Source organism: Polypterus senegalus, chromosome 6 (genome assembly GCF_016835505.1).
Source record: "Polypterus senegalus isolate Bchr_013 chromosome 6, ASM1683550v1, whole genome shotgun sequence".
Classification (NCBI taxonomy): domain Eukaryota; kingdom Metazoa; phylum Chordata; class Cladistia; order Polypteriformes; family Polypteridae; genus Polypterus; species Polypterus senegalus.
This window is the reverse complement of record NC_053159.1, coordinates 29,805,233-29,823,653: the sequence shown is the minus strand read 5'-3', so window position 1 is coordinate 29,823,653 and position 18,421 is coordinate 29,805,233. Positions and strand designations below refer to the sequence as shown.

The 18,421-nt window shown below is 41.5% G+C and overlaps 1 protein-coding gene across 1 annotated transcript; it reads right to left on the bottom strand.

Moving 5' to 3' along the window:
• Positions 1 to 1,274: 1,274 nt before the first annotated feature.
• si:ch211-220m17.5 (guanylin family protein) lies at positions 1,275 to 16,638 on the bottom strand. The gene is made up of 3 exons (XM_039754940.1): positions 16,544 to 16,638; positions 2,490 to 2,676; positions 1,275 to 1,909 (listed from the first exon to the last, which is right to left on the bottom strand). The coding sequence occupies exons 1-3, from the start codon at positions 16,613 to 16,615 to the stop codon at positions 1,845 to 1,847; spliced, it is 324 nt and encodes a 107-aa protein (XP_039610874.1). The 5' UTR covers positions 16,616 to 16,638; the 3' UTR covers positions 1,275 to 1,844.
• Positions 16,639 to 18,421: the final 1,783 nt, after the last annotated feature.

Genomic DNA, 18,421 nt, shown 5'->3' with positions numbered 1-18,421 from the left:
TACTCGACAGTCACCATTATTCATGAGTGAGATAACAGTCCCACAACCCTAACCTTAACTATTGTGTAAAGATGTTTTATGAAACCAAGCGCAAGATACGCCTTCAAAATGGGTGCGTTGGGAACGATGGAAATGATTGGACGTATTGTGTAACATCACTGATGGATAACTCAAAGGATGCTAGATGTCATAGGATGTGTGTAATTTGATTGGCTCTTTGATAGAGCAAAACACCAGAGGTCTGCAGCTAGAATGTATTGCCTCCTTCTTGCTTTATAAGTCAGCCAGAAAGAGAAAGCCAGCTGTGGAGCATTGAGTTTGTGTTTAGAGATGATAAGATTTGATTTTTTATGGATATACTGTCTTTTGTGACTCATTACTCTTTTTTACTTCCTTTTGATATTCTTTAAATGAATTTTCAATTTAAAGAGATACCATTTATGAGTTTTTTTAACAAGCCAGAGGTTTATGTTTATTCTCTCCCTTGTAGGGTATTTTTGTATATTTTTTAGACGTTTCTTATAGTTTGAACTTTTTAAGCCAGCTCTCAATGTGTAGGCCTGCTTAGGCCAAAGTCCACATGTAGCAGTGGGGGGCTGGCTTTTATTCAGTGAGCCTGTTTTTGGACAGACTAGCGAAGGTCCATACCTGCTGTCTGGAACTTTTTGGAGGCTGTCATACCTTTCATCTTGTATTTGTCTTATTATTATAACGGGGCTGTTAAATTTTATTCTCTCCATTTGAAAATTATATCTCCAATAAGTGTGGACACCCACAGCTCAAAGAGTTGCTGGATTACAGTAGAACTAATGTTATTCACTTCTGGACATAATTAATGATGAGACCATATAACCTCAAAAGTCTGTGCCGCCTGCTTTAGGGTTGGAAGTGAGGCCTTTCTGTGGGCCAAGAAAAAATCTTTCCCAGTTTAACAGGTAGCTGAAAAACAGATGTAAAGGTGAAGGATGAAAAAGTTGATGATGGGTATTTGTTATTTATATATTTTGTAAAAAAAAAAAAAAGGTGTTCTACCATCAAGGCCAACCATCAACTCATGAATCAATTTATTGAACCGGTACCTTCTGTTACAGGGTTATAATGAGAAGTCAAGCAAAATGACACCTCTTATTGTCTAACTAAAAAGATTACAATATGCAAGCTTTCAATGCAACTTGGGTTCCTTTTCGAAGCAAGATGTAATCTTACATCTTTCCTGAAGAAGGGGCCTGAGTTGCCTTGAAAGCTAGCATATTGTAATCTTTCTAGTTAGCCAATAAAATGTGTCATTTTGCTTCACTTCTCATTACATCCATAATGGCTAATATGGTATATATGGGGTTATGAAATTTATTCTATTTTGGCAAGACTCAACCCTAATTGGAATGCCACTTCATTCCTGAACACATTTATCCCAATACAATCCATGGGTACCAATTAATGAACCTACGTTAGGAGAAAACTGCCTGGAGAAAATTCAGAATATGCAAACATCACACAAAGAGTGGCTGATCTAATGATGGAGCCCCCATCAAACATATGCTGTAAAAGGTAGATTTTAAACTGATGTTCACAACGGGCAGTGTCCTGTGTCATTAGCGGCACAGGGGCTATTTGCTCAGCCTTATAGCATCAATGCCAGAATCTAATTCGGGCAAGGAAGTGTCAAGTCAGTTTAAAGATGAACTGTGATTCCTGGGAAATGTGTCCATTTCACATGAACATATGCCACTGCTAGCTTCAGCCTTGATATAAGAATTATAATGGAAGCACTTTCAAATTGTTGTCCTGAAGAACACGTCAAACACAGAGCACAGCAAGTCCATTCCTGCTCCTCCTTGGGTCCCTTAACAGCCGGTACAAGCAGCATAGGCGCAGATCTCACACACATCCGGATTCTCAGCTATTCGGGCTGTAGAAGAAAATCATGAAAAATTTGGGTTAGTCTCCTAAACAATTTCATTGGGCTCTTCTCATGTGCTCTTAGATGTTGTACAACAGAGGTGTTCTGGGAGGGCTGCAGTCGCTGATGGCTTTCATTCTAGCTAGTTCCTCCAAATCGTAACCTTAGATCTTCAGATGAGTGTCTGCTTGGGGACCCCTGCTTTGTACTACGTGGTGCCTTTTCTAGACAGCACAATCACGAGCTGCCTTTAAAAAAGCAGGCATCCATCTTTCTTTGCATTCATTTTCATGTTGAGCTTCTGCACTCCCCAAGTGTATTCTTGTGTATGGTTGCGGGAAATTGAGGCTGATTTCTTGACAGTGCCTAGCTATTTAAAGTCATTATAGCTCATAAACAGATGAATTACTCATTATGTCTCTCTGTATCTTAATTTTCAATGTGCCATGTCAAGACACTTTAAAGAGCAAACAGGACTACAATACAATGTCAAATATTCAAAAACAAAACCTGGGACAGTCCTGGGAGTATAAGATCTAAAACTGAAAGTATGGAGAGAAGCAAAACACATCAAATTGTTTCCACTCACCAAGTCTTGAAAAAATGACGTCTGACTGCTGGCTCTCACACACTGGCAAGAACTCTTTAGGCAGAGCAGGATTGGTGCATACAGAGAAAGTACCCTGGGACATCCGAGTTCTTTTCACACCTCCACTTGCAGCCATCAGAGTTCCTAACGTCTTCACAGAATCCAGGGAGAAAACCAAATCTCCATCCTAGAGATAACATCAAACACTCATTTAGTTGCAGCCCTTTTAAATCTAGAATCACAGCCATGCTTCTCACAATTATGAAATTATGTAGATGCTTAGTGTGATTGGTTGACCTAAAAAGAAAGGGGCGTGTCATGGTAATGTGACAACTTTGACTTAAGCAGTTATCAAGAATTGATTTGCTTAGGTCCATCCTTCCACTTATTCTCAGACTCACTTAATCCAATTTACAGTTATGGGTCTAGTGCCTAATTTTTGGGCAAAATACATTAAACAGCCCTGGATGGGGTTCCAGTCCATTGCAGACTACTCAGTCACTAATTAAGGACCAATTAAGATGTTTGCAGTGCACCACCCATTGGAATTAAGTTGGTAATTAATAAAATGCATTGCATTTTTTATTCCAACAGATGGCACATCTCAAACATTTGTAACAATAAAATTGTCACGGAGACAGTTTAAGGGTTTTGGTGATGGTAATTCCCCAACTTTCCAGGGTTTGGCACTGTGTGGTGACATTCTCTCTTTTCTGCAGACTGAAAAATCGACAGTTTTCCTTCATCAATGTGACTTCCACCTGGACCCGCCCCTTCCTGTCCGACTGCCATATAACCGGAAGTCACCCATCTACCTAATGAAACCTAAGTGTGGCAGCACTTTTTGTGTTTTACATGTTTTTTTTTATTTTTAAACTAATGTTCAATTATATGAGGTATGCCCAAGATTGTTCCATCACTTTGACGGTTTCTGTCTTGTTTATTACAATATGCATTTAATTTTTTGCTTCAACAGATGGCGAATCACATACATTAGAGTTGCTTATATGAATCCCATACCAATGGCATACAACGGAGACATAGGAAGTGGGTTGATACATACATACACAAACAAAAATATTAAATGATATAGTGTTACAGTTTTTTGCAGAATTTGGCATTGTAGGCCCTCACTTTTTTGAGGAGGGTGGAGCAACGATCACTGTCACTTCAGAACGTTACATTGAAATGCTAGAGAACTTTTTGAGGCCCCAACTGGAAGAAATCGATGTGGTGGATGTTTGGTTTCAACAGGATGGAAGAGCAGCTTATATGGTGTGGAGATCCATGGAAGTTTTGCAGGAGATGTTTCTGGGGAAGCTGACCTCACTGCATGGCGATGTCGGGTGGCCTTCACATTCGCCTGATTTCGCTTCATGCAGTTTCTTCTTGTGAGGCTATATCAAGTCGAAGGTAAACACACACTGACCTCAAAACCTTGAAGCCCTCAAGGATGCTATTCGCCATGAAATCATTGCTATTCCCCTTGAAATGGCTGTACAAGTCATGTGAGCGTTCAGAAATTGTCTCGAAGAGTGTATCGCTAATGATGGCCACCACCTTGAAGACATTATATTTAAAACATAGTGAAAAAAATCTATTTTGTATACTCCTTTTTGTGTCATAATGAAATTTATTTTATCTTGCAGCGTTTTTGCAGAATAAACATCTGAAATGCGGTACTTCTTTTTGGTTCATCCTGTATTATATAAAAGACTAATAAATAAACAAGTTGTTAGTTAATAGCTTCATTAATTAATTCAGTACAATCTGCTACCCTGCGGTGGGTTGGCACCCTGCCCAGGATTGGTTCTTGCCTTGTGCCCTGTGTTGGCTGGGATTGGCTCCAGCAGACCCCCGTGACCCTATTCGGATTCAGCGGGTTAGAAACTGGATGGATGGAATCTGCTACCTTTGCACATAATATAGCATTCTCAAGCCTACTTAATTTTAGTTAGAGTTAGAGGGGACAGCATGCAGCATCAGGCACAAGGCAATAATCAGCCCTGAACAAGGTGTCGGCCATTTTACAATGGCTGCTAACCTGTGCTATTTGTGTTAAAGTATGTCCTTAAAAGTTTATATATTGTATCAGAGTGTTTCCATATCTTTACTTTAGTGTTGCTGACTTTGTGACTTTGAGAGTCAGTTGTAATCAATGGTAGTGATATTGCTTTATGAACTCTGCTAACCAGTCGCAGAGCAAGGGATCTGAGCTCGGAGGGTTCAAACTTGTTAGTGAACCCCTCTCGTTATATCATCTTATTAGTGTTGTTGGTTTCAGGGTTTGGGGGTAGTTATCAATTGCAGTGCATGGTTTAAGACAGAGGGGATGCCAATTATTTGCTATGCCTGATTTCCATTTGGATAGTTTGTTTTTGTGGGTTCATGGGCCCCATCAAGCGCCAGTGCTGCTAACAGAACTGGGAAGGTCCCACAAACCCTAATCCAAAACCCTGACATGTGGGTTGCCCTGTCTTGGAGTTACTTCATTCATTAACTGTCAAAAAGCTTTAATTGCACTTAGCTGTGAGCCTAATGTGAGATTTGGGATTGTTTGCTCCTTTCAAATGAGCCTTCAACCTTCCCAAGTTCAGCTGCAATAAATATAACCTGATTCTTATTATTTATATTCATTCATCTTCAGAATGCAGGCAAAACAGGGTATGATGTAAAAAAAAAAATAAAGCACTTCCACATAAGACTGAACTGATTTGGAAATCACTGTCTTAGGGGCTGCGGTGGGCTGGCGCCCTGCCCAGGGTTTGATTCCTGCCTTGCGCCCTGTGTTGGCTGGGATTGGCTCCAGCACACCCCTGTGACCCTGTAGTTAGGATATAGCGGGTTGAATGATGGATAGATGGATGGATGAATGTCTTAAGGGGAAAAGGCACAAACCCTCATCCCATGTGACTTTTCAATGTCAGTTCACTTATAAAGAACGAGATATTCACTTAAAGCAGGGAAACTCGGTTATTTCTGTTAATGACAAATAGGAATGAGCCTTGCCTATCTGGCCATTGGATTTAGCAGCCGCCTGATGTTTGCTCAAGTCATGGGAGCCTAACCCAGCAGCAACAGGTGCGAAGTGGAACAGTGTGCGTGACAGCACGTCAGAACATTAAAGGCGGCAGAGACTCCCACGCAAAGCAGTATCAGGGCATTAGTGCAGTCAGTGACCTTCAGGGCATCGGTTAACTTTGAATGGTAAAAATGATGAGATCCGCTCCTCACACCAATGCCAGCATGGCAGTGGATCTGAACACAAGTCCTGATGGTTACCACAGCAGTATCTGCAGACTATCGGCAGTGGTGCCCATCTCATCTCTTTCTTGATCTTCTTGATTTAATACTTACAGGAGACTGATTGTTTAACAATTTAATCATTATTGTTATAATGAGATTCTTAAAATGATATATTCCATTTTAAGCCTATTAGGAAACCACAGCGGGCTGAACCTGCAAACCCTACGAAGACAACCACCAGGTGTGGAATTTTAAAACCAGGATGCTGGAACCCTAATATGGTTTTATTCACACTGAAATTAATGTAGATTAAATTAAAAGAAGAGAAAAAAATATATTCTTGCTAGTTCAGTAGTCAGAGGCAGCAGTCGACTTCTTTGTATACGGTATTGACTATTTAACCTACAACACCATGCTGGCGCTGGCATCATTGCAGCTGCCTCCTCATGTCAGAATGCTGGGTTCAAATCCCAGGCTCTGTTTGGGTTTTTTTTTTTTTTGTATCCAAGTATTCCAGTTTTCCTCCTACTTCCTAAAGATGCCTGTGTGCGGATTCTAAATTGGCCATGAGTGAGTGTGAGGGTATCCAGAGTCAGAATGGTGGTCCACCAACAATTTTGAATCTCACTAAGTAGGCTAAGTTATGGCTTGGCAATGGATTGTGCAGATTGTGCAAAGCACAAGGGCCTACGAGCTTGTGGGGACCCACTCGAGGTCTTACAGATTACAAAAAATGAATAACTTAAATCACTTGCACAGTGGGTGGCACGGTGGGTAGCGCTGTTGCCTCACAGTTATGAGACCCGGGTTCGATTCCCAGGTCCTCCCTCCGTGGAGTTTGCATGTTCTCCCTGTGTCTGTGTGGGTTTCCTCCGGATGCTCTGGCTTCCTCTCACGGTCCAAAGACATGCAGGTTAGGTGCATTGGTGATTCTAAATTGTCCTTGGTGTGTGTGTGCGTCCTGCCTGGGGTTTGTTTCCTGCCCTGTGTTGGCTGGGATTGGCTCCAGCAGACCCCCGTGATGCTGTAGTTAGGATATAGCAGGTTGGTTAGATGGATGGACTTGCACAGTTCATTGCGTTAATAATTCAGTTTCAGTACATTTTTGCACCATCACCAGGCAAGTCCAATCCAATCCATGATGATATTACATATCTGGCATGCCCACCGTTTACACGAATTTAGACTTCAGGAGTAATCTGTAACAGACGGGTATCAGCAAAAGTGAAAGGGAAGGTCTACAGGACGGTAGTGAGACCAACTATGTTATATGGGTTGGAGACGGTGGTACTGACCAGAAAGCAGGGTTAAAGATGCAGTGGCAGAGTTAAAGATGCTAAGATTTGCATTGGATGTGATGAAGATGGACAGGATTAGAAATGAGGACATTAGAGGGTCAGCTCAAGTTAGATGGTCTGGAGACAAGGTCAGAGAGGCAAGATTGCGTTGGTTTGAACGTGTGCAGAGGAGAGATGCTGAGTATATTGGGAGAAGGATGTTAAAGATATAGCTGTCAGGCAAGAGGAAGGCCTAAGAGAAGGTTTATGGATGTGGTCAGAGAGGACATGCAGGTTCTGGAGGTGACAGAGCAAGATACAGAGGACAGAAAGATATGGAAAAAGATGATCCGCTGTGGCAACCCCTAACGGGAACAGCTGAAAGAAGAAGAAGAGACTTCAGTAGTATGGAGGCTAAGAGCCTAATCGGAGGCACAACACAGCCCTAGTCCGCCTTACAGAGAAGTGCACCTTCCCAAATTTGCCGACCTTTGACATGCCACAGCGGCTGTGAATGGAAGAAGTTTTGAAGGACGTCACTTGAATAATGTAAATATACATTATCATAAATAATTGTTACTTTTGTGCTTTGATTTGATTTCAACAGTTTTCGAAGTTTGAACTCGTAAACGGTCAATATTCATTTACAGTCCCCGTTAGTCAGCAAACGCCGAAAATTTGAACAATTTGATGCTTTTTATACTCTCGCCATGTGACGCTATGTCAGCCAGTAGCAGTGGATCTGGCAAACATTGTAAGAGTGGTGCTGCTAAACATAAGGCACGCCTGCAACGGGAACTGAAGAGCGCTAAGCTTACCAAGATTTCTGCCTTTCTCAAAACTTTGCAAGGCCTAGCAGTAGTAACTGAGAATGCTGATACTGGTGAATCGTCGCAACATTTGCAAGCAGGTTAAGCAGACAGTGCAGGGAGTGAAATGGTTGCAACTACTGAGTCTGGAATTAAGTAATCCAATGGCTTCAGATCAGGTACTATCTGCTAAAAACGTTAAAAATGGAGAAACTACTAAAGACAAGCAAGCAATATGTATGACAAAGCAATTTTCTACTGGCAAAGCAAATTTCTTGGGACCATTGACACCTCGCTTTATGATGCCCATTTTCTCAGAACTTGTGTAAATCAGGTCGATTGTGTAGCAGTATCCTGTCAGGCGGTGTTGTCGTTTTAATTTGCTACAAATTGAAATAATTTTATAGCACAGAACAGATTCTATCTACTTTTTAGCTTATGTTACATTTTAATCATCTTCCTTAACAAATTTGTCTTGGTAAAGTAAGCGGGTCCACATCTTAACTATATCTATGTACTACTACTACCCACACCTCCCACGTTCCATTACCACAATTTTATTTTTGCTAACTTACAGCTGCTGTAATAAAGCGATTAAAAAAGTTATTTCTAATGCCATTTAGGGAGCTGGTTTGTTTGTCACCAGCATGTGATCTTACACCACTGCCCACCCGGCCCCTAGGACCTAGTTGCGAATAAACTCCTAACAGTTATGCTGGACAGGAGGGGCCCTCCTCAGGGTGCTGCACAGGGGCCTTCAGAAAACTAACTAGACCACTGAGGTTAAAAATATGAATACTAGTATGCTATGCTTCCAGTAAAATTTCAATCCTCTAGTACAGTATCTATGAGTTCATATTCCTTAAAGCAGGGGTGTCAAACTCCAGTCCTGGAGGGCCGCAGTGGCTGCAGGTTTTCATTCTAACCATCTTCTTAATTAGTGACCAGTTTTTGCTGCTAATTACTTCTTTTAATTAACTTGATTTAGGTCCCATAGTTGTTTCGTTTTCCTTAATTAGCAGCCAAACAATAATGAGACACAAAACAAGCCGCCACATCACACAATATCTGAAAATAATGAAAGGTGAAGGTCTCAGTAAGGTTGATCTCTCAACTCACCAAAACACTTTGGTGATGTTCTTATGAAAAACAGAAAATCAACAGTTTTGGAAATGTCTGCTGTGGGAGAATGAAAGCAGCAATGAGCTGGAATTAAATAACGAGTTTAATTAACAGCAAGAATTAGCTTCTCATTAAGAAACTGGTTGGAGTGAAATTGGCTGGAGTTTGACATTCCAATTTATCTGGTCATCGGTTGGCTCGTTTCACATCTCAGTTCTCTTTGGCTGCCAATTAATGGAGAAACAAATCAATTCAGAACACCGAATCCTTAAAAACAGGGCCATTAAAATGAAAGGAAAAGAAGTTACTTAGCAGTGAAAACTAATCGTTGATTAGGAAAAGGGTTAGAATGAAAACCTGTAGCCGCTGTGGCCCACCAGGCATGGAGTTTGACACCCCTGCTCTAGAGTGTCTCTTTCTATTGCACAATTTGGCTGAACGAGAGCAACAACAAACCATGGAATTAAATAATGAGTTTAATTAACAGCAAGAATTGGCTTCTCATGAAGGAACTGGTTGGAGTTTGAAGCCCCAGTTTAGCTGGTCATCTGTTGGATCGTTTGACGTCTCATTTCTGTTTGGCTGCATTTTAATGAGGAAACGAATCAATTCAGAGGACTGAATCCTTCTCACAGAGCTATTAAAATATGAATTAGCAATGAAAACAGGTCACTGATTAGGAAAAGGGTTAGAATGAAAACCTGTAGCCGCTGTGGCCCACCAGGCCTGGAGTTCGACACCTGTGCCCTAAAGGTTGGGAGCAAGTGCTGCACCCACCACATTCCAAACCACCTGGATTGGGACCCGAAAACAGAATTTTTTGAAGAACTCCCATTGAAGAGTTAAAATCGGCAGTATTCTGACTGACTGACATGAGTATTTTGAAGTCTGCTTACACACACAACTAGTTGATGGGACTGCGAGTTCCCAGTCAGGCCCTGATGGTGGATTTGAAAGGTGTTATGTTTACTGAATATTGTAGTGGCCGCTTGGCTCCTTTACAGGTAGGACTGATAGCAGTAAAGCCTGGTTTTTACTTCCCACTTGAAGCATTCCAGTGGTAAGTGACAAAACGCATTTGTACTTTTGTGGCCCGTTGATAGTCTCCTAGTCAATAAGTGACAGTGTTTGGTCTGAGTTACATAGCTAATAAATGTCACAGAAGAGGATGAGAGACTGCTGGTGTAAGAAATGTAGTGCTTTCTATTTATGACTTTAAGAGGAAAAAAAGGAGAAGACAGAATGTTAGATCTGTTGACCAAAAGAAAGAACGTGTAAAGTATTCTCGTGATCTCATGATAATCCGATGCATTTCAAATGTTTTTGCACGATTTCCTTGCGTTTTGATGACTTGTTGCGTCATTTTCAGCCCTTTGTTCATCATTCTATCATCTTCGTAGAGCTGGTTTATGCTTGATGACTCCAAGTGAAGCGGGAGGGTCACTCTGCGAAAATGACGTCCGATTTGGAGACACGCCCACGTGCGCACAGGTTGTGCACGCGCTGTACAGATATTTTCTAATTATGCGGTGCGGCGTATCCAGAATGGTTAATTTCAACTAGATGCCAGTAACGAATGTGCCTGCAGGGCTGAATGTGACGTAACAGGTCATCAAAACGCAAGGAAGACATTCAAAAACAATTGAAATGCATCTGCTCATCACGTTGATGAAGACGAAGGGAAGTGGGCGGAGTATGGAGCCAAGCGGAAGGATGACAAGGGGGGCAAATGTGGAAAAGTGTGACGTTGAGTAAGAGGCTAAGCATTTACGACATTACAACGACGAATACGTTAGTTTAGCAGGCGTTTCGTGTTGCCTAAATTGGTGGGAGGTTTAGCAAGCGCTTCAAAATATTGACTTGTTTGTTTGAAATAAAGTCGCCCAATTCGGGTTTATGTACCTTGGCATGTGTGTCTCGTTATTGTCATTCCGATGTTCGCTATAGTATTAATCGTGGTAATACAGATAGTGCAAATTGACATGATATAAATAAAGCTTAATTGATTTTTTTTTTTTTTTTAAGTCGAGCTGCTGCCAATTCTTTGAATGAAAGCCGGACATTTCAAAAGATAACATATTTCCAGAACTTTCATACCGTTGAGGTCACCTTAATGCCACCGGTTTAAACATTAAATATATTTCAAAGTTCGTTTCTCGTATACCGCGTATAAAAAAGCCATTTTTTTTGCAGAGTTTTATAGCTCAAGCCTTTTGATTGCAGAAAGCCTAAATAAAGAGTCTTCTCTTTGTGCCAGCTCCCGTAGCAGACTCGTTTAGCCGTTTTAGCTGCCGTAACTTAGCGACTGTAACAAAGCCCATCTTCAGAAGATCTGTCGAGGAACAAGCAGCAGGCTGTCCCTGTGTGAGCCGCACAGTTTTAGGGCACCCAGCTGCCAGGTGGCTTTTATACGGCAGATTTTGGTGAGGCGTTTACTCCCATTTAAGTCTGAATGTGAACACACTGACAGCGATCGTGTACTTCATAATACAGCACGGGTATAGCCGTGATTTGATTTGGAAATCCCTGACAATTCGAGGGGCGGGGGGATAAATAATTGCGAGGTAGTGGGTTTCAGCAGGCATTTTAGCTTAAGAGCTGTCTGTCTTCGATTGTCATCAGCAGGACTTGCAAAACCTGCAGCCTCATCTCCACCGGTAATGGTGTCTAGAAGTCAAGCAGGTATTAGCAGGTATAAGCAGGTGTTCCAGACATGTCTAACTGGGAGTAGGCCATGGGGAAGACCCAGGACCCCCAGAGGGACTATGTCTCCCGGCTGGTCCGGGAGCACCTCGGGATTCCCCCAGAAGAGCTAGAAGAAGTGGCCGGGGAGAGGGAAGTCTGGGCATCTCTGCTCAAGATGCTGCCCCCGCCACCCAATCTCGGATAAGCAGATTGGATGGATGGATGGATGAATACTTATCTAAGTGAGAGATTTCAGTTTTTGTGTTTAATAAGTTTGCAAACCTTTCTGAAAACATGTTTTCACTTTTTATTATGAGGCACTGAGTGTTGACTAATGGGCAAAATTGTCAGACTTACCCTTTTAAAATGAAATCTACAACACAATAAAGTGTACAAAAAGCTAAGGTGACTGAATGCTTTCTGAATCCACTGTATATTCTATCTTCCTCATGGTTAGTTTTCTCTTGGCATTTTGGTTCAGAAGACAAGTGTTTTTGCATTAATTTTCAAGTTTGAAACTGGATGGGGCAAATGTATCCCACAATAGAGTGGCACTGCAGCTGGGTGGGGCAAATGTATCCCACAATAGAGTGGCACTGCAGCTGGGTGGGGCAAATGTATCCCACAATAGAGTGGCACTGCAGCCACGGTGGGGTCCTGCATTATGAATGACCCTACCAGGACATGCTCTGACAGCCCCGTGACCTTTCATCTCAGTAGTAGTAGCAGATATTCATATGTCTTTGTGAGCGCTTTAAAGGCTGGAGTTGAGCTGAGCTCCACGTGAACAGTAGATGAACATGGATCAGTCGGTCCTAAGGGATGGGCACGAGCCTTTCCGAAGTGTAAGGGTGATGGCTTCCATCACACTCAGGCCCATTGAAACGTTGTGGGGATCCGAACTCCAAATCCTTCCATTGCAAAAAGCAAAATAGGAAAACAAATGAGTGGTGGTGGATCTCACAGGCCAGGTGTCTGTGCTGACAAATACTGGAAAGAGAATTAGATAGATAGATAGATAGATAGATAGTTAGATAGATAGATAGATAGATAGATAGATAGATAGATAGATAGATAGATAGATAGATACTTTATTAATCCCAAGGGGAAATTCACATAATCCAGCAGCAGTATACTGATACAAAGAAACAATATTAAATTAAATAGTAATAAAAATGAAAAAAATTTAAATAAAATTAATGTTAGCATTTACTCCCCCGGGTGGAACTGAAGAGTCGCATAGTGTGGGGGAGGACCGATCTCCTCAGTCCGTCAGTGGAGCAGGATGGTGACAGCAGTCTGTCACTGAAGCTACTCCTCTGTCTGGAGATGATCCTGTTCATTGGATGCAGTGGATTCTCCATGATTGACAGAAGTTTGCTTAGTGCTCTGCCACAGATGTTAAACTGTCCAACTGTAATCCTACAATAGAGCCTGCCTTCTTAACAAGTTTGTCCAGGCGTGAGGCGTCTTTCATCTTTATGCTGCCATGCAATTAAAGTGGCGGCATCAAAATTCCCGTGCAGATCTCAGCCTGGTCTGTATTGTTTTAACATTCTTCTCATGATTTCGATTGTAAAGTTGCTCGTCGAGTCTAAATTGCGTACATTAGAGTGTAATGTGTGAGAGTGCGACTGGGTGGAAGATTTGGAATTGACGGGATTTGGTTCTGATCCCTGTGACCCTGAACTGGAGTGAACAGGTCCAAGGAATAGCTGGAATGATTTAAAAAAATTCAAGGCAATAACTGGAAACTCCACTTCTGTCATGTGGTAGTTCAGTCATTTCTAGTTAAAGGTTACACAACTCAGAGATCACGACTGCTGAAGTCTGGCCCAAGCTCTTTAGATCACGTACACAAACACCTTTTATATTGGCCTCTTGTCATTTTGTGCAGCATGAATGTCAATTATCAATGAGAAAAAGAAGACACACCCTGACATGATTTGATGCATCTGCAAATCAGTAACTTGATTATCTTGGACCTTGACTGCGCCTCTTTCATCTTGTTTTTTGTTTTTGGTGAGATGAGAGAAGCTGTGTGCTTGTACACTTGTCTTCTTAGACCCATTAAGTTCAGTCAGATGGCCAGAATTGTATTAAAAGGACTTAGATCAGCTATGCAATTACCGTAATTACCTAGCAGAACAAAGCCACTTGTGTTAAATGTGAAGTGAAAGTGTTAGGACAACGCCATCGAACAAACCTCTGGAGGCAGCACGGTGACGCAGTGGTTAGTAGTGCTGCCGTTCAGCCCCACAGCATATGCATGTTGTGTTTGCCTGCGTTTTCTGTAGCACAAGACATTTAGATGTGGTTTATCAAGGGGCTCATAATAGGCAGGTCTGTACATGAGGCTGCCCTGCGATGGACTAGCAGCTAACCCAATGACTCCATCCTCCTCATGGAGGATTATTGGAATTAGAAGGCATCAAACATGGATGGATAAGCAACGCAGTTAGCATTTAAAGAAATATGACAAAACATATTTAAGGGGATCAAAACCTCTGTGATATCTGATTGTGCCTGGCTGACTGTGTCTGCCTCACGCGGGGCCGGTTACGTCAAACTCTGTTACCGGTATGTGTAGACTACATTAACTTGCACGAGGATTTAATAAAAGATTATGTAGGTAAACATACACTGAATTTTCTCATTACAGCATTCAGCTAAACTTTTGCAAGATAACACTTGCGACTTTATCAAAATATAACGATATAATCTATTAAAAAGGTGCAAATCATAATTCATGACAATACCACGACAGTGCGAAATGCGATGCGGTGTCAGGCGGAAATTAGCAGGGCCTCTTCTAGAAAACGTACCCAGAGTGCAAGCATATATGAAGGATGTCGCAGTCATAACTCGCGTTGATGTCATGTCAGCCGGTTATCATTAGCGATACATGTTTTTGCGCATTAATATTCGGACTATGGAATGTTTTCAAAGACCTACATGTATTGAATTTAACCTTGAAGGGGGATTTTAAAAGTGTTCCTCTTAGAAGCATCTCAAATATATATATACTGGATAATATAACTTGACAAAGCCACTTGAACTGACCTCAAAAGCGGAGACCGCCCCACTTGCCACCCACAAACACCAGAGAGAATGCATGCAAAAGTAAAAGGACAGACTAATGAATACCAAATGAAAGGATTTTTTTACAGATTGTTTTGTTCTCTAGTCTTGTTGTAAATGACTTCTTTAAATCATTTTAGTATATACACAATTACAAAGGCAATGCATGAAATCAGCACAAACCGGACGTTTTTGTAAACCCTTTCAATACACTATGAAGGGCACTGACTTAGTTGAGCCAAGGCAGAAAAAGAAAACTTTATAATAGCAGCTTTTATGAAAGGTTAATTAAATAGTGGATTATACATTAGTATAAATCGACAAAATAAGCAGTTACCTGGTCATTTTTAAAAAATGTAATGTCTTGTCCGCTATTGCAATGCTATTTATAATACATTGTCATATATTTTTAAGGAATCACTTTTGTCATGTCCTAACATGCTTAATCCAGACTAGGGTCCTGGAGCCTATCCTACTTATAGATTGCAAGGCAGAAACAAATCCTGGACAGGGCGCCAGTCCATTGTAGGGCTATCGCGAACACAAGCCAGTTTACCAACAGTGATTCACCTAACCTGCACGTCTTTGGATGGTTCAGGAGCACCCAAAGGGGCCAGGAAGAAGGAGAAGCGCAGGACGCACGCGTTCAGTGCGGCAGTAGCGCTACCGCTGCGCCACCGTGCAGCTCTTAAAGCACTTCGGCTCAATCAATTCGGAAACATCGCTCGTTTTGTAGACTGCATCGTGATCGAACTCACAATAAAACACGCTATGCTAAAATAAAGTTACCTCATTTCATACCTTGATTATAATGTGGTCATAATAAAGAAAATCAAAGATATAGTAGGGCCTATTATATAAAGGAAGATGATCTCGTAAATATTTTGATAGCAAAAATCAACAGTATTTTATTAGATCCAAGCAGACTTTATGATAGCATTTCCAAAGAAAGACACTAAGTACAGATAAAGTGCCGCCGTTGTATGGTGTTTTGGATCGTGACACAATAATGAAAGACGCTATATTAAATCAAGTTAAGTGTAATCTCTCATGTTTAAATATTCTTCTCTTCTAAGGTGGGGTTTCAATGCTGTTTTGTTAAATTCGACTTGATTGTATGGAATGTTATTTTCTTCAAATAAATAAATAATCTTCTCTAATACCGCCTATAATGAAAAGCACTGTATGTGCGATTAAGTTGAAAAATCTTCATTAAAAGAAGGAGCTATAAACAAAAAAAGATCATTTTTATACTACCATTTAACTGTGATCGCGTATTAATGCTCATAAAAGATACAGATAGTGATCCATTCATCCATTATCCAACCCGCTATATCCTAACTACAGGGTCACGGGGGTCTGCTGGAGCCAATCCCAGCCAAAACAGGGCGCAAGGCAGGAAACAAACCCCGGGCAGGGCGTCAGCCCACCGCAGCAGATAGTGATTCTCTGTCAAAAACATTTATAAGAAAGCCGTCCGTCAAAGCGTGCAGATAAACTCTGCAAAGGAATGGCAGCGATGCGGTGTACTCTGACTGCCCCGGACCATTAAACTGGACTAAGAGAGTTCAGTACAGGGTGGTCCAGGTCTAATTATGCAACTCTTAATGCAATACAGGAAAACGATACAAATATCGGGTGATTGGCGCTACTAGTCCCGTCAAACATTTCGTTGATTTGGGAGATCGTGTTCCTATGCACCGAAGGCGGTCCAAATTCCTCCAACATTCTGCGTTGCACGTTGTTACAGCGTAATGAGAATTGCATAACTAGATCTGGACCACCCTATACTGTACATTAAAGAATGGATGCATGGACGACGATTTGTACTTACTTTAACCACAACTGCGTTGGAAAGCAGGCAGACTGTACACAGGCACAGAGCGATTACTAGACAGACCCTCATGTTCGGCCGCTTGTCTTCACGGAGTGTTCAGTACTGAACTCGTCTTTGCTCTGCATAGGCACCTGCCGTCTAATAAACCCCGTCTGTGTTGACTCATTTATTAAACCGAAACAGCTTTATCGGGTTAATGTTTAGTGTAGCGGTGAGATCAACGTAGTGACGCCTTGCAGGTGAAAGGAGTCATAAATTTAAGTGTGCTTTGGGTGAAAGATTTCGCCCTGTAACTCTTCCTGGTAAGCAAAGAGTTCTGACTCCTAAGAGAGGTACAGCATTTTACTTCAAGCATTTCATCTATTTTTTTTCATAATGATAAAAGGAACAGGTATTCAAAAAACATAGTACTAGTTTATAGGGGCACTACTGTTGTGTTTATAGAGTAAGTTGAAATTCATATTTGGATGTGCTAATCAACATTTAACATGTCGATTCTCCACTCTCTTAGTGCTATTATAAATAAGCAGAATTGGCTTCCATCCATCCACTTTCTAAAGCTGCTTATATGGAGTAGGGCACGGGGAAGCTGGAGCCTATCCAAGCATGCATCTGGAGCAAGGCAGGAACTATCCGGGGACGGGGCAAACCCACTGACACACATGGCCAATTCAGCTCTGTAATCCTCTAACCTTAACTGGAAACTTTTGCTTTCCTTACCTGAAAAATATCAAAAAATAATCTGAACAATGATTATCAATTATGACAGATGTCTTAAACGGAGCAAATATTCTTAGATAGATAGATAGATAGATAGATAAGTAGCCAGTGCTGATGATGGCTCGTGAAAATCACTGTCAAGATTTTCTCCAACAGTTGGCAGCAAAGTGATTCACTGTAAACTTAATTTTTAATCATCATGTATGATTAATGGATTCAAAATGGATCAGACAACAGAAGACCTCACATTGAGCTTCTTTAGGCATATACTCTAAAAAGCTGTTCTTACTAAAATGAAACAAACTATTTAAAGGTCATAAAGAGTGTCGTTTTTCAAGAAGCACAATCACTACTTTATGATGTTGGTGTAACTATACTTCCTGACAGTTTACTTTTAGGGAAGTAAGACATGGATGTGACAGTGAAAAAAAAAAAATATATATATATATATATATGTTGCAAAGTTTTACTGTCAAATAATGCAAAGAGTACGCAACACGTGTTTTGCCCTAATTCTGGGCTCATTAGGCGTACACACTCACTGCACCCCCTCTTGGGAATCGAACCTCGAACGTCAGCGTGGAAGCCTCTTACGTTGTGCCACAACGTGTGGTTTATTTATTTGACAGCATGTAGATCGGATGGATATATATATATATATATATATATATATATATATATTGTGGAAGCCGGCCCGGACACAGACAGGCAAACACGTTAATGTCACCCAAACTTCAGTAACCTTCCGATGACACAACCCTGTGTGGCGGAAGCACCGGCTGTGTACCCGGAAGCACTTTGGGTGTCCCCGATCCTTTTGCCCCTAGCACTTCCGGGTGTGGCGGAAGTGCTGAGATCCAGGGCTCTCTTGGCACAAGGGTGCCCCCTTGTGGTGACCATGGGCCCCTGCAGGGTAGAGCTTCAAAGCTCTGTACCCATGGCCCCCAAAGGAACCAGGGTGGTCGCCCCCACATTGTCTGAGGTGAGCATAAGCCCTCTTCCGGTCTTCCTGGGTGTCCCGGCCGGGTCACCACCCCAGCCATCTCCGACTATATATACTGTATATATATATATATATATATATATATTAAAACAGACAGAACTATTCCTATTCAAAAGGACACCTTACAATTTTCACAACAAATCTGTGTTTTG